At 38.1% G+C, this 16,460-nt stretch overlaps 1 protein-coding gene across 1 annotated transcript in view; it reads right to left on the minus strand.

The window, feature by feature from the left end:
* SPTLC3 (serine palmitoyltransferase long chain base subunit 3) overlaps positions 1 to 16,460 on the minus strand; it is a 131,270-nt gene that overhangs the window by 101,768 nt on the left and 13,042 nt on the right. The window contains exon 2 of the mRNA XM_054723873.1: positions 3,307 to 3,492. Within this exon, the coding sequence (XP_054579848.1) occupies positions 3,307 to 3,492 (186 nt within the window). The remainder of the gene's footprint in view (positions 1 to 3,306; positions 3,493 to 16,460) is intronic.

Here is a 16,460-nt window from a genome sequence, read left to right on the forward strand (position 1 = left end):
AACAAACTAGCCCCTCAGGGTTGATAGAGCTAAAATATTGGAACAGGCTAGAAGATAGATGGCAGATCTGAAGCCCAAACCTGCCAAGGGATGCCACCCTGAGAAATTTAGACTTGACTGACACCTTGTTTCAGCAAATATTCAGTAATGTACTGAGTTAGTGTACATGCTACTTATACCCAGGGAGCAGGCAGATTGGTGATAAGAGCTTCTAGAATAGACCAGCTGGTGTCAGGGAGGGGCTGTGGAGATCCTTGTAAGAGTGGCTAAAAATAACTTGCTTCCTCCTTACTATTTCCCAGGTTCATTATCAGCTCTGCTATGACCTGGGAAACCTCATCTTTTTCTGGGAGCATGGTGGATTGTTCCCTGTTTGATTTAACTGCTTCAATATCCTTTACCATTCAAAAATCTTTATACCTCAAAACTGTGTCTGTGACCTTTTTTTTTTTTTTTTTTTTTTTTGCAAAAACAAGGCCATTTTATTGTGATGGGTATGCCACTATCATCTTCATGTCTGACCGAAGTAGAAATTTGTCATTCCTCCCTCTATATCATTTTCTATATAATTTCAAGACTTGTTAATACTACCTCCCAAATTAGTTCCCTTTTCTTCCTCAATTCAAACACAAATTATTTCTTTCCTAAACCATTATAAGAGTTTTCTGGTGTCACTTTGCTTCTAGTCTAGAATTGGAATTCCATCTCTGACATCTATAAAATTCTCTGAAGTTCTTTGTTCTCTTCTCACCCTTTCTCTCTCTCTCTCTCTCTCTCTCTCTCTCTCTCTCTCTCTCTCTCTCTCTCTCTCCCTCTCTTTTCTCTAGACTTTCCTTGGGAGACCTCATCTACTTCTTTGGGTTTGATTAATGTTGATATGCTCAAGATATGCGGAAGATGCCACAATATCCATCCGAGACTTTTCTCCGGAATTCTAACACTCTATCTCTAGCTGCCTATTTTTCAAACTCAACTTGTCAAAGGATGAATTGATCACTTTTCCCCTCCTCCGGATCTTTTTCCTCTATCCCTCATTTCAGTGAGTGACACCACTTTCTTGTCTCCTCAGCTGCCCAAGTCATAAGCCTGGGTATGGTCTTTGATCTGTGCATCTCTCTAATTTTTCAAGTCAAATCAATAATCCCCTACTATCTTCTTAAATATCTCTTGATCTTATTTCTTATCACCACCCGGGTTATCACTACCATGGTCCCAGCCGAAGTTCTCACCTAGATTTTTTTTTAAAACTGGATTTCTACATCAGTCTTTTACCTGGTTTCTTTGGTCTCTATGTTATCCTACTGCAATCCCTGTTTCATAGGGTAGCGAACACGATCTTTCTAATCTGCAAATCTGCATTCCTTTGCCTGAAATCCTTCAATGCCCTCCCATTGTTCTTATAATAAATATCCATGGCTTATAAAAACCCATTATGGTCTGGCCCTTACTTGCCTCTCAATCTTCTCCCCACATACTCCCACTCTCACAGCATTGCAGTCATTGGAATTCCTTGGTTCCTTGAATGTACAATGCTTTCTCTTACTGCTGGACCTCTTTCTGAAGACTCCTTCTGTTCCATCTTGCCTTATCCTTTGCTTTATTACTTATTCTTGAGTCATCACATCTCAATTTAATTTTCTCTTCCTTCCATAAGCCTTCACTGACCACCAAGTTTGGGTTCCATGATTTTTTCTTTTTGGCTCTCTTGACATCCTCTACTTACCTCTATAGTATCTCTTATCAAATTCTATTGCAATTTTTTAATGGTTAGCTCTCTAAAGGCAAGAATTGTATCTGCCCTGGTTATTCTTATATCCCTGATAGTAGCATGGTGGCTGGCAAAAAATGCATGCTCAAAGAGAATCTGACTTGATTAACAAGTTAATGAATACCTTGACACAGGCAGTGCCCTTTTCTGAGAATGTCTTTCTTTGTGCCCTTGATCACTAGGCAAATTCCTGCTCACCATTCAAGCCCCAGCATCATGGCTTCCTGACTTCCTAAATGAATCACAGGACATAGATTCCGAATTCCCACATCGCACTCCTCCCTATCATCACTTTTGTCATATGCTTTGCTTATGAGTCTGTTTTTGCACACCAGCCTTTAATTCTCGGATGGCAGGAACTGTCATTTCTTCTCTCTGTATTAGCACCCATTACCTGATCTAGAGCATCTGCTCACATAGTTGCTAAAAGTAGGAGGAATTATAATAATAAACCTGGGCCTTATTTTCTAGTGAAGGTGATACACTTGACTTAAGGCAATTCCAAAAAAAAAAAAAAAATGCCCATGAGATTTGTTCATGGAAGCATTACTGTAATAAGTGTTTATCTTACCATAGGTACTGGTTGTTAAGTGACAGGATTTGAGGTTCCCTCATTACATTGAAATTCATGCCTCACCTATCCTCTTTGTTTTAGATATGTTTAAAGCTCCATCATGTCAAATAATTCATGACCACACTCAAAGTATTCTAAAGCAATTTTTAGGAAAAAGTGGTTCATGATATCATAAATCATTTGAACCAGTTTGAAAATCATGTTAACAAAATGCAGACTCTTTGCATATCTTTGAATGTTTTCCAGGCTGTTCTGTTAGATCAATGTGAAAAGAGGATGATGTAGACTTTTATAGGTTAATTATCGAAAGTATTTAGATCAGAGGTGATTTTTCAGTCCATGAGACATTTGGCAATGTCTGGAGGCATTTTTGATTGTCACAAGTGTGTGGGAGAATTCTAATGGCATCTAGTGGGTAGAGGCTAGGTATGCTATTAAAGATTCTATGATGCACATGCAGCCTCCCACACCAAAGAATTATCCAGTCCAAAATATCAATAGTACAAAGTTGAGAAGCCCTGATCTAGATGAAATAAAAATCTCACACTTTATTTAGACACACTTTTCTATTCCAGTATTAAACATAAATAATACTCCTTTTACAACCAGAAGACCAGAATATAGCCCCATCCATGTGTCTTGCTCTTATATTATGATTTTTTTTAAATCTCTAAAATGGTATTTTAATATTTATCTCATGGGGTTGTTATAAAAGTTAAATATGATAGTGTGTGAAGAAACTCTTAGTTTAGTATCTGGTGAATGGTAGTTACTCAATAAATATTTGCATAAAACAAGTCCATGAACACACAGGGATAAGGTCTAGGGTTGGAAATAAAGAGCATTTATCCTGAGGAATTCCTGAGCTCCTCACTCTTTTTAGTATCTGCATATGCATCACTACTTGCAAGAACATTTTAGAGAAGAATAGCATTGACAAAGATCCAGAGATGTGCATACATACTTTTTGTTCTTCTCGCTCTACAGCTGCATTGCATTTTTCTATTCCCGAGTTTCTCAAAAAGTCTCTGAGATAGCCAAATAGGGTTCCAATTCCATATCCCATATAAGTGAAAACCATAACGTGAAGAGGTGCTTCCTCAAAGGATTCAACAACTGGCTTCTCATAAAAATGTGGCTTCCCATTTTGCTGAAAACAGAAGAAAATCGAAGGTTGGTACTCTCCCATTACAATAAAGTATGATACTTGAAATTTTGGACTTTCAACCTTTTTGAAAATTGGTCACTGAAGACGTAATCAGAAATGTACATTTTATTATATAATCCCCTACTGAAGTAATTGGTTAAGGTAAACATTCTCAACAGATGTTAAATCCATTAAGTGAACAGTTAATGAGGAACTACGTTTTTACAAGATGACAAAATATCACCCATAGGTTACAAGATGACATACCTGGTTACTACCTTAACCACGTGATAAAATTGCATCACAGATGTTGGAGCAATTAGCCACTCTGTGCTCTTATTATGTTGTAGTATTAAATATACCAATGGAACATTTAAACTGAATTCAATCAAGTTCTTAAATCTAACTTCCATTTCACAAGAAATACCAGGCTAGAGTTATATGATAAATTGTTTCATGAGGAAATAATGAGATAATCACAATGTGGAACTTTCTGTATGACAATTGGCTTGGTCTTTAATAGCAAAAAAATATAAATGGGACTATATCAAACTAGAAGCTTCTGCACAGCAAAGAAAACAATCAACAAAAGCACTCTGAATGGGAGAAAATATTTGCAAACCATATATCTGATAAGGGGTTAATATCCAAAATACATAAGAAACACATACAACTTAAAAATCTAAATAACCCAATTTAAAAATGGATGAAGGACCAGAACAGACAGACCTTTTCCCAAAGAAGACATATAAATGGCCAATAGGTATATGAAAAGGTGCTCAACATCACTAATCATAAGGGAAATGCAAATCATACTGCATTGATAATGCAAATTAACAGAGTATTGGGTAATGAAACTGTGAGTAATGAGATATCACCTCACACCTGTTAAGATGGCTGTCATAAAAACAATAAGAGATAACAAGTGTTGGCAAAGGTGTGGAGAAAAAGGAACCCTGTGTATTATTAGTGGGATTATAAATTGGTGTAACCATTAGGGAAAACAGTATGAAGTTGCCTAAAAAAAAAAAAAAATAGAACCCCCACTTCTGAATATATATCCATTGGAAAATAAATATATTGGAGAGATATTTGCAACTCCCATATTTATTGCAGTATTTTTCACCCCAATATTATGCAGCCATAAAACACAAGAAAATCCTGCCATGATGAACCTGGAGGACATGATGCTGAGTAAAATAAGCCAGACAAAGAAAGACAAATACTCTATGATGTCAGTTAAATGTGGAATCTAGGAAAGCTGAACTCGCAGAAGCAAAGAATGGCATAGTGGTGAGGAAATGGTGAGATGTTGGTCAAAAGGTACAATACTTCAGCTATAGTAGGAATAATTTTTGAGTATGTATAGCATGGTGACTACAGTTAATAATACTGTATAGCATATTTGAAATTTGCTAAGATAGTAGATCTAAAGTGTTATTACCACACACACACAATTTGGTAACTAGGTAAGGTGATGGATGTGTTAATTAGTTTGATCGTGATAATTTCACAACATATGCTTATGTAAAATCATGTTGTACACCTCAAATATACACAGTTTTTATTTGTCAATTATACTTGAGTCAAGTGGGAAAAAAGAGAAAAAAAAGTAGGGAGAAGTCTTAAAAAAGACAACAAAATGCAGTTGTGGTGTTTCATTGAATCACTTGTTTGTTTTTGTAAAAAAACCAAAACACTGATAAAAAACATATTTTGAACATCTGTAGAAATCCAAAAATTAACTGGAAGTATATCTTATTAAGGAGTTATAAATTTTAGTTGGAATGACAGTATTATAATTATGTGGAAGGATGTTTTCATCTTTGTAGATGCATGCTAAAGTATTAAGAAAGGTGGTTAAAGTGTTAGTCACAGTTGCAATTTTCTTTCAAATGATCCATCAAAAATAAAATATATACATAAAGCAATTTTTGGAAAAATGTTAATAACTTGCATTTAGAGGTATGGATGCTTGTTAAATATTTTACATTTCTATGTGTTTAAATTTTTTTCATAATACAAAGCTAAAATATTTCTCTCTTATTTTAGGTGTCAGCATTCCAGTGGAAAGTACACTTTAGTACCAAACCATTCGGAGTCCTGCTTAATTGATTTGCACCCAAATAGCTCAATCAACGTTGACTCAATGGATTAGTGAATAAACTATTCTTAATGCTACTACTTAAACAAGTTTCAGTCTTTAAAGATTATTTACACCTTCATTCATTACTTCATTCAACAACATTTATTATGAATTATCTCATTGGAGAATGGGGAATCTGTTTTGAGTGCTTGAATATATAAGTTTTAGTGATTTACAAGAAACTGTCAAATCTCTACTGGTATTTAATGCATGAATTTATCTTATACATGCATATTTAGAAAGATATATTATATAAAATCATGTAAATTAGAAATACTGGTTTTGCTACTCATGTATTCTTTATCACCATTACAAGCATGTTGGGTTCCACCAACAGTTTTCTAGAGCTTATCACCTTTGTTTCCTATCTATTATTTGAGATGCAGTATTTTTTGATTCTCTGTGACTTACTCATCAAGCCACAAAATATATGACAATCAAAAATAATCTATTCAGCCCTGGCTGGTGTAGTTAAGTGGTAGGCACTGAAGGGTCGCAGGTTCTATTCCTGGTCAAGGGCACCTATCTGGATTGTAGGTTTGGTCCCATGTTTCAAGTCAGCGTGTGTGAGGGAGGCAATAAGTCCTTGATGACATTGATGTTTCTTTCTCCTTCACCCACTCCCCCACCCTTCCACTCTTTCAGAAAAGCAATGGAAAAAAATACCCTGGGGGAGAGGATTAACAACAATAACAAAAATCTACCTGGTAGATTACAATTTTTTATCTCTACATTACTTGTTTTTAAAAGTTTTTTTCAAAAAAAATTTTTATAATAACAGCTAACATTTGTGTTGTTAAGTCAAAAACTCACAAAATCTTATTAAAATGTATTGCCTCCTCCTGCCCTAACCGGTTTGGATCAGTGGATAGAGCGTCAGCCTGCAGACTGAAAGGTCCCAGGTTTGATTCCGGTCAAGGCGTGTACCTTGGTTGTAGGCACATCCCCAATAGGAGGTGTGCAGGAGGCAGCTGATCGATATTTCTCTCTCATCGATGTTTCTAACTCTCTATCCCTCTCCCTTCCTCTCTGTAAAAAATCAATAAAAAATATATAAAAAATGTATTGCCTCCTTATTTATTCAGTATATCAGGTTTCTTCTCTAGCCACCTCAAACTGACATTGATGAATGTTGCTTTTGCCTGATGTGTCATCCCCAAATGCTACTTGGTGTTTTAAAATAACAAAAGTGAGAGAGTGTTGCTTAATATGAGGTCTTGAGTAAAAGGTGAATGAAAGATTATAACAAATGCCTTGTATTTGGGAATATAGGACATTTATTGAGTGCCTACTGTGAGCCGGCAATGAGCTAGGTTCTGGGGATTCAATGATAACCAAGACAGGCATGGTTCCTGCTCCTGACTTCTTGATCTCCCTTTCATTATGAACTGACATCAGTTCTGTAGGTCTGGTGGATGACTTACTATTCCAGTGCCAACTTTGGGATCTCCTCAGCTCTGTTCTGTGCTTGACTTTGGACTGCATCTGTCTTCAGTATTATTTTGTTCATTAGGGTGGGTGGGTGGGAAGAGATCAACCAAAGAACTTGTATGCATATATGCATAACCCATGGACACAGACAATAGTGTGGTGAAGGTCTGGGGGTATGGGCGGGAGGCGAGGGTGGACTAGAAGGGGTCAATGGAGAAAATAAGGGGACATATGTAATACTTCCAACAATAAAGATTTTAAAAGTTAAATAAATAAATAAAAATAGAATACACACATACACAAAGATCCACTTCCTGGTTCTTTCCACAGCATGGGGACACACAGTTGGCTTCTTTCTTTCCTGGATTTGTCTAGATTCTAGCACAAGGGATTGAGATCTTCATGAAGAAGATTTGATGAACTTTTGTGACTAATTAGGTGTGATTTCAAAGAAGAAGAAAATGAAAAGTATCTGCAAGGAGCATTAAAGTATTGTTGATAGGAAGAAGGAATCAGGAGGGCTGCTTATGGTGGTGAGACAATGGGTATGTCTGGGACATGCTAAGTAGGAGGTAGAGATTGAACTCAGAAGTGGGACTGTTTGCCGGGCAGTCAGGAATGCAAGAGAAGAGAAGGGCTCTGGCTGAAGTAGAGGGTCTGCAAGTCAGCCATTGTGAGGCACAATTTAAGCCATGGTTGAATGTGGTCAAGTGCCAGTTGTAAAGAAAGAAGAGCAGTGGGCTTAGGACAGGATTTGGGGACTTGTTTCTTTAAAGGGCACCATAGAGGAAGAAGCATGAGTCAACGGTACCCAATGTGACTTCAGAAACCTGAGTTAGCCTGCCCATCAAAAGAGAGAATGGCTGAGTTACATGGGTGCATGTCATTCAAGGCCATCCTGTGAGAATCAGCAGGTTTCCCCTTTGTCCTTTCCTGGCCCATATCCATTTCTGAACTCCATATGTGGCCAAAATAAGCAGAGCAACTCCCCCAAAATCCATGGGAACATTCTGCTTAAACTTAAGGCTCTGAGGCAAACCTGTGCTGTCATAACAGACTCTCTACCTACATGCAAACAAAACCCTCAGTTGAGTGTTCAGTCTGGGACCTTGTAACTATTTTTCCCCCCTATGACTTGTTCTCTAAGATAGCTATAACACAAAGAAGAAACTTTCAACACTTTCCAACAGCACAAATCAATATCTACTTTACTCTCTCTCATATAACTTTATTTATTTTTAAATTTAATATAATTTTATTTGGCAGGGTGGAAATGAGATACCTTTTACAGAGAATAAAGTTATCTGGAAATATACAGGTCTTTCTGACCAGATGAAAAGTGACTCATTTACCACATTCTTTTACTTAAAATTGAAGTCAGTCATGCCTCATGGGAAGGATTTCTTAGACTAGGGTTGGATAGTTATTTTGAAATATGAGAATTGGCCCTATTACAGCAGATGAAGCATACAATTTTGCTTAATAAGTTTGTTGGCTAAGGCAGACACAGCATGGTTATGTGTAATGCATTTTCTTTCTTTGTTCTACCTTTTTTACTCACAGCCTTGAAAATGAAGAGATCCTGAGCTACCTTGCCCAGAGAGCCAGGTCATTTGGGGCACTGTGACACCCTGGGGTTGGTTTACTTCCTGCATTCCTGTCACATGTGGAAATAAACAGTGTTGGGGCATGCTGGGAGGACCCACTTTACAAATCACTCTTCCATTCAAATTAGCAGGTCTTTTACCGGCTGCCTGTTTTGCACTGTCCTAGGATAATATTAATGGGGATATGTAATCAATAAATCCAGTCCCTGTTTCCCAGAATCGATAGGATAATGGTCTATGGGGGAGGAGAGAAGGGGAGTGAGTGTAAATGACCATAACATAGGGCAAAAAGTAAAAGTTATCAGAATGACACAGATGGAGGGACCATTATCACATTAGATGGTCAGGACTACCCTCCTGAAAAAAGTGGAATTTGAGGCCAGTCTTGATGGAGAGGAAGAGCATAAAGGTGGAGAGTGCTTGCAGAGGAGAGACTGCCTGGGTTCAAATCCAGGCACTTTCATTTGCTGACTCTATGACCTTGCCCTTAAATGCCTCAAAGTAAAATGGAGCTAGTAAGGATTGTTTTGAAAATTAATTCAGATAATATATGCAAAGTACCTGCCATACAATGAACAACCATTAATTGTTATGAATTTTCATTAAATTGGAATAGAAGTGATGGGTGAAACTGTTAGAATGGATGATGTTGCTTTTAGAAAAATATTTGGAAAAGAAGAGACAGAATATGTATAGAGCCTTGGCCAATGCTTACACATAGGGAGAAATGGGAGAATGGAGGTCCAGTAGGAAAGAGCAAGTATGAGAGATGAGGGAAAAATGGGAGGTTAAAGAGGACAGAGTGGTGGGGGTTGAGATACTGACCTTGAGAAAGGTCATTGTATATGGGGACTCAGACAAGAAAACTTGAGCAAGTGATGCTAAACCCCTTCTTTACAGCATACACAAAAATTAACTCAAAATAGATCATAGACCTCAATGTGAAAGCTAAAACTGTAAAACTCTCAGAGGAAAGTATAGGAGTAAATGTTTCCGACCTTAAGTTAGGCAAAACCTTCTCAGATGTGATACCAAAAGCACAAATGACAAAACAGATAAGTTGTACTTCATCCGATTTAGAAGTTTTTGTGCTTCAAAGGATACTATTAAGAAAGTGAAAAAAAACAACTGACAGTATTAGAGAAAATATTTGCAAATTATCTATCTGATAAGGGTTTAGTATTGAGTATATAAAAAGTACACGCAGTTCAATAATAAAAAACAATCCAATTAAAATATAGGCAAAGAATCCAACTATGTATCAATGGCCAGCATATACACATGAACATACACACACACACACACACACACACACACACACACACACACACACACACAATTACCCTTAATGGTAGGTAAAATTTAAAGCAGTTCTTTCCTCAGTAAAATCCTCCACTTTCACTCTAAAATGTTTCAGTGTCTTATTGGTTTCAAAGTTACCATTTATTTACCTTCTAAAATACTTTGGAATATCATTAGATAATGGCTGAAGCCATACAAATAGTGCCACACCAAAGCTCATGGAAGTGAAGTGATACAAGAATGATGAGAGTACACCATTCTACCTAATTTGAAAATGTATTTAATGTCTTACAATTGTCCGGGGATTTAAAAAAAAATGAGTGTTTTAACCCCATCCTTATGTCATGCTCTATGAAACTCAGATATTTCTCTCCTGATGTAATTAATCATTAACCTATGGGCAGACACTAGAGTATGATGTTCCACCTGATACACTCCAGGTGGAAACCTCCTACCTAGGAGATTCCAGTAGGATAGCTGGAGTAGAATAAACTGAGTGGCTCAGCCAACTCAAGTTGTTCAGACTGCTGAGATGACTAATACATGACTTCAATTAAAATTTATATTGGTAATATTCCCTTAAAAGTCCAGCATCATGTCTACCTAAAAGATTTTTTTGGTGTTCTGTTATTCCCATTTCAACACTAAACCAAGACTTATTGAGTGTCTGTGTTAGCAAATGCTCTGCTGGGAGACAGGATGTCCTCATAGATAGTCTATAACTGGCAAATGGTATCAGAGATACCATGGGAACTGGGAGGAAGATCCATTTAGCACTAGATGGAAGACATAGGGAGCTTTCATGAATGAGAAGGCAGTTGACCAAAGGTGGGAAGTATGAAGGATACGGGCAGTAGGAATGCATAGAAAGAAAGATTGCCAAGATAGACACAGGGCATCCAAGGAGATGTTCATCAACCTTGCTCTTGGACCACTGCAATCATTTCCTGGATGGTCTCTTTACTCCATCCGGACTCCCCAAATCTGAAGTTGCTAAATATCTTTATCTCTAGCTCTAACATCCATCATTTATAACAGCTTTCCCAGTGCTTCCTAGAGATGGTCACCAACAAAAGGGTTTTGGAAAGGCTACCTAGCTCTGCACCTCTTGGGTGTTCTTCACAGTGTACATGATCTAGAATGTGAGAGCCAGGGGAAATATCTTTCTTGTTCATCACTGTATCTCCATGTCAACACACAGCTTCCAATGGTAGGTTCTGAATAAATATTTGTGATTGACTCAGCTTATTGAACATTATTAAAATGCTGAAGTGAAATTCCACATAACTTTGGGAACCCAGAACATGTATCAAATGTATCTATCACCTTTCATATAAACTTACCTATGCCATGACTAAACTCTATTTTGGAAGTGTTGGTTTTCAGAATAAAGTTACTTATATTATTTGCCTGCCTAATATTCACTCTTTGAGACCCAGCACTGGCTTTACGTTCTAAAAAATCCAGGCTAGATGTTCTCACTGCACAACACTGTCATTACACTGGCCGCATTGTATTACAATGATATTTTAAAAAGACAAGTCATTTGATAAAAGGACAGAAAATAAAGGATCACTTGCAGAAATAATAGCTTTCATTATCTCTCACACAGACCTTTCAAATATTTCAAATATTTTAAACCCTGTTGTCCAGTGTGGCAAAGACTGGCTGTTCTTCAAACCCATTTTCCTTCCCTCTTTCTCTCAGATGGACTACATTTCCCATAAACCTAGCAGACAGATGTGGTCAAGTTACTGAGTTCTACCAATGTGAAAGGGGTAGAAGAGAAATGTGCCATGTCCATGCCTGGCCCATAAAAGCCTCTCTCATGATCCATCACTTTCTCTCTTTCCCCTGTTGCCATCTGAATGTTCATGGCCAGGGTGACCTTGGAAGCCACATATGAAGGATTGCAGAGCTTCTGTTAGTCTAGTTCCCTGAGTAACTGTGTGGAGCACCTCCCCCTTCAACTTCCTATCACTGCCAATTAGACTTAGTATGAGTGAGAAATAAACTTCTATTTGGTGCCTTTTTTATTATGACATCTAGTATTACTTTAATGAATACATATTATAGGAATTTTGTTAAAATACTTTTATTTCTAACCCTCACTTAGATGCATTTGAAAGGAATCTGGGAACCATGTTACCTTCCCAAGGCAATGAATCAGGACATGTCTGGACTGACCAAAATTCAAATTTATATCTGGGGAAACTTATGCCAGAAAATTAACTAAATCAAAGGTTAAATTCTTGAATTACTGAGCATCTTTGCATGTTAGGCAGTGCCAATGGGAAAAAAGCATACTACAAGATTTAAGTTTTAGTGACCACATAAGTCAGAGAGAAAGAGAGAAAGCAAGAAAGTGAGAGAGCAAGCAAGAGAGAGAAACATGGAACTGTAGGGGGACTTGTTCTTTTTTTAAAATATATATACTTTATTGATTTTTTACAGAGAGGAAAAGAGAGGGACAGAGAGTCAGGAACATCGATGAGAGAGAAACATCGATCAGCTGCCTCCTGCACACCTCCCACTGGGGATGTGCCCACAACCAAGGTACATGCCCGTGACTGGAATCGAACTTGGGACCTTTCAGTCCGCAGGCCGACACTCTATCCACTGAGCCAAACCAATTAGGTAGGGCAAGGGGGGACTTGTTCTTTATATATCAGCTGCTCCAACTCTTTCTACCAGTAAGCAAGTTCAGTTCCGGAGAGGTTAAGTTAGTTTCCAACTGTCTTGGCTTTTCTCTTCACCACCTGACAAATTAACTAGTAAGTCAGAACAGCCCACGAAGAGAGTCATAGGCTTCCACAGGACACACCCACCCTGAGAAGTGAAGGATTCACAGAAAGGGCAAATTTGCTTGAAGGGGTCTAAACAGAGTCCCCAGCAGAGTGCCAAGGACTATCTGCTGTAGAAATGAATGAATGAACCAACGAATGAGAGAGAGAGAAACCCCAAAATTGGGAAAGGTTGGGAGAGGAGGTGAGGACCTTCTAGGCCAGAAGGACCAACATAGGCACTTGTTAGTGGGATAAAACAAGAGCAACGGAACCTTACAGGGACCTCTGGCTGGACCTCATGTGTTACCTACTTGGAGATGAGATGTATAAAGCCCACTGTAATGAAACAGGCCCTCTGTGGCAGGGTAAGCCAGACTTTCTGTTTCAGATGGCGGTGAAAGAACAGTGTGCCTTTTTTGGGATGCCCCCTTACCAGAACTGCTGGAGAAATGCAGAATGGAAAGATTTGTAGGATCCTCAGATTCTACCAGGGTTGACAATGAGGGTGGAGGCTCTAAAGTCAATTAGACATAATTTAACTCTGGAACAAAGTGGCTGACTCACCACCCTGCAGCGATTGCATTATTCTGATCTTATTTGCAATCAGCTGACTCACATGAGGATCACAGAGCTTTTATTAAGTTATCCTGATAAATGAGAGAAAACAATGCACCAGGGGTTTAATATCACTGAGAATAACTACCACCTACTATCTCCCTGATCAGTTATAATGTGGCCTGTGAAAACAGTGCTTATCTCCGAGGTGCTCAAAGCTTTTGTGGCCATGATCTTATTTATTTAGGTAATATTCCTAAGAGGTAGGTGGTGAATAGCTGTAATAGAATTAGAATTACCTTCACTTAATAAAAGAGACATAGGGCATTAAGCAACTTCCCCAAGATTATAAAGCGGGAAAAGGCAGGACTAAGTTGAATTTCTCAACTCCACAGCACCACAGCTAAAGCAGGAAGGCTTGAAGTTAGGTCTCTGAAACACGACAGATTGGAACATATTTCAGAAATCAAATAGCCAGGGGCTGAATCTTTCTCCTTTCCAGGTGGGTATTGGTGGAGGCAAACACTTCATGGGAAGGCTGACTACCATGTGCATGGACCTGTGCTGGGCCCTGGAAGGAGCATTCGGGTAGTCTCTCTTGTAGCTCCCATCCTCATGGAGTTCACAGGATAATGGGGAGATAAAATGTGTATGCAAAAATATAACATTTTGGGACTAAACAGCAAGAAGTATCCAGTGGCAATACCTAATCAAGTGGATCACAGTGGTAAAAAAACAAACAAGAAGCTTGGTAAGTCATTCCATATGTATACATTTGTTCATTCATACAACAAACACATCTTGAACACTTACTCCGTGCCAGTGGCTGTGCTAGGTCCAGCTGACACAGTGGTGACTAAGAGGGACACAGCTCCTGTCCTCATGACAATCATGAGCTATATGTACGCTATTCAATACAGTAATCACTAGCCACACATGGCCTTTATCTTTAAACTTAAATAATTGAAATTAAGTGAATGTAAAGATTTAGATCCTCAATTGCACTAGCTATATTTTAACTGTTTAATAACCATATAAGGCTGATGGCTATATTACTGGGACAGATATAGCATTTTCATCACCATAGGAGGTTCTGTTGACTTAGGTCAGCAAATTGTGGTGCACAGGCCAGATCTTGCTCACCACCTACTTTTGTAAATAAAGTTTTATTGGAACACAGATGCGTCCTTTTGTTTATATATTGTGTATGGCTGCTTTCACACTATAATGGCCGAGTTAAATAATTGTGACAGAGGTTGCATAGCCCACAGGGCTAAAAATATTTACTATCTGCTCCTTTACAGATAAAGTTTGCCAAACCCTGGTCTAAATGGAAATACAGATGCAAACAAATACTTACAAAAAAGAAAGTGATGCACAAGTAAAGGTGCTGTGAAGTGGATAGCACAGAGATCTGACCTAATTCAGGAAAAGACAAAAGGCTTCCCTAAAGAAGATGGTACAGTAGTTAAAATGAGATTGGAATAATCTTAGGAGTTTACCAGGCACATTGTTCCCAGCAGCAGAAATAGCCTGAGGACCTGCGGGAAAGGGATGGGGTATGTGTGTGTTAGGGATAGTGAGGGGACAGGCGTGGCTGAATGTCAGTTCCAGGAAGGGACTCCCTTCATGTTGTCCATTGCTAGTACTCTAGTACCTAGAATGACATCTGATATGAAGTAGCTATCGACTACTACTAGTACATTCTTGATGAATAATTAAATAGGATAGGAGGTTTTACAGAGTTTATAAGCCAAGTTTTGGATTGCAGCCCTGATCCTAATAAGGGAAGCCACTGATGAGTTTTAAGCCAATGGTGGTTTAAAATTCTGATCAGATATGTGTTTTCAAAGGGCCTTTGCAAGGTTGTGTGGAGACTGTGTCTTCAGGAGCACCCTCACTCAATGTTTTACAGTGATTCATGGTTGTGTAGTTGGTGATTTTAAAGTCTCTACTATATCCATTGTAGAAGAAGATTTGACGAAGCTAATGTGTTCAGCTGATTTTGAAATTTTGAATCTACAACCAAAAATCACAAGGAAAGAGCCTCCTAAACTGCAAGAAAATGAAACAACATCAGAGGCATGTTTTGACAATACAGCTAATGACTCATAGGTGAGTTATAACAAGGGTGGGGTTCCTGGAAGCCCACAAAGTGTGGTTCTGAGTGTCACTTGGCTGATCTCAGTGGATTAAACTTGGATTGCAAACAATCATTTTTCTCATAAAGTCAAATTGAAACTCTTTTTGCACTTCAATGATCCTGAACCCCACCCAAAACTTCCTACTCCCTGAAGCTAGACCAAACAGTGCCTGCCATTCAACAACACAAAGAAACAGAAAGTTTTTCTACTCAGAAAGAGAGAAACTGGCTAAGGATTTGGTTGTTGTTCCTTCTTTGTGTTTATTAGGATTTTGTACATACCTATTCTTTTTTTTTTTTAATCTATTTGTATTGACTTCAAAGAAGAGAGAGAGATAGAAACATCAATGATGAGGAAGAATTATTGATCGGGTGCCTCCTGCACGCCCCACACTGGGGATAGAGCCCACAATCTGTGCATATGCCCTAATCAGGAATGAACCATGACCTTCTGGTTCATAGGTCGACGCTCAACCACTGAGCCAGGCTGCACATAACTATTCTTGCTTCTCTCCTTAGTCCTCCCTGCCTGCCACCCTGTAAAAGCACATACCTTTATGTATGTTATGAGCAGCCAAAGAGCCTATAATCTGGTTTATCTTTTGCTTTCCTTTCAAAACAGAATGTGTCCATAAAGAAATAATGTTTACCTGAATGTATACAAATTGCTGAAATTTATTGTTTTCATGGAAGATAGAGCATCATTTTATTTTCTATAAGAAGCTTTTGCTCCTTGGAAAACCAAGCATCCTGTCTCCAAACAACCTAGTCACATAACATTTTATTTCTTTGCTTCCAAAAAAATCTGAAAATATTCATAGTCATATTTATAATTAGCAGATTAATTTTTCTTATCATGTGGCACATAATGAAGAAAAAAAAATAACTTCTCCCAGAGCAAGACTAATCTTGACTAGTTTTTATCTATACTTCTGAATCAACCAGCTTAGAGGATCCAAGCATTCTTTTAAGCCATTATAGTTTCTGACCCCTAAGTAATA

This window comes from Eptesicus fuscus, chromosome 12, assembly GCF_027574615.1.
Source record: "Eptesicus fuscus isolate TK198812 chromosome 12, DD_ASM_mEF_20220401, whole genome shotgun sequence".
NCBI classification, from domain to species: Eukaryota; Metazoa; Chordata; class Mammalia; order Chiroptera; family Vespertilionidae; genus Eptesicus; species Eptesicus fuscus.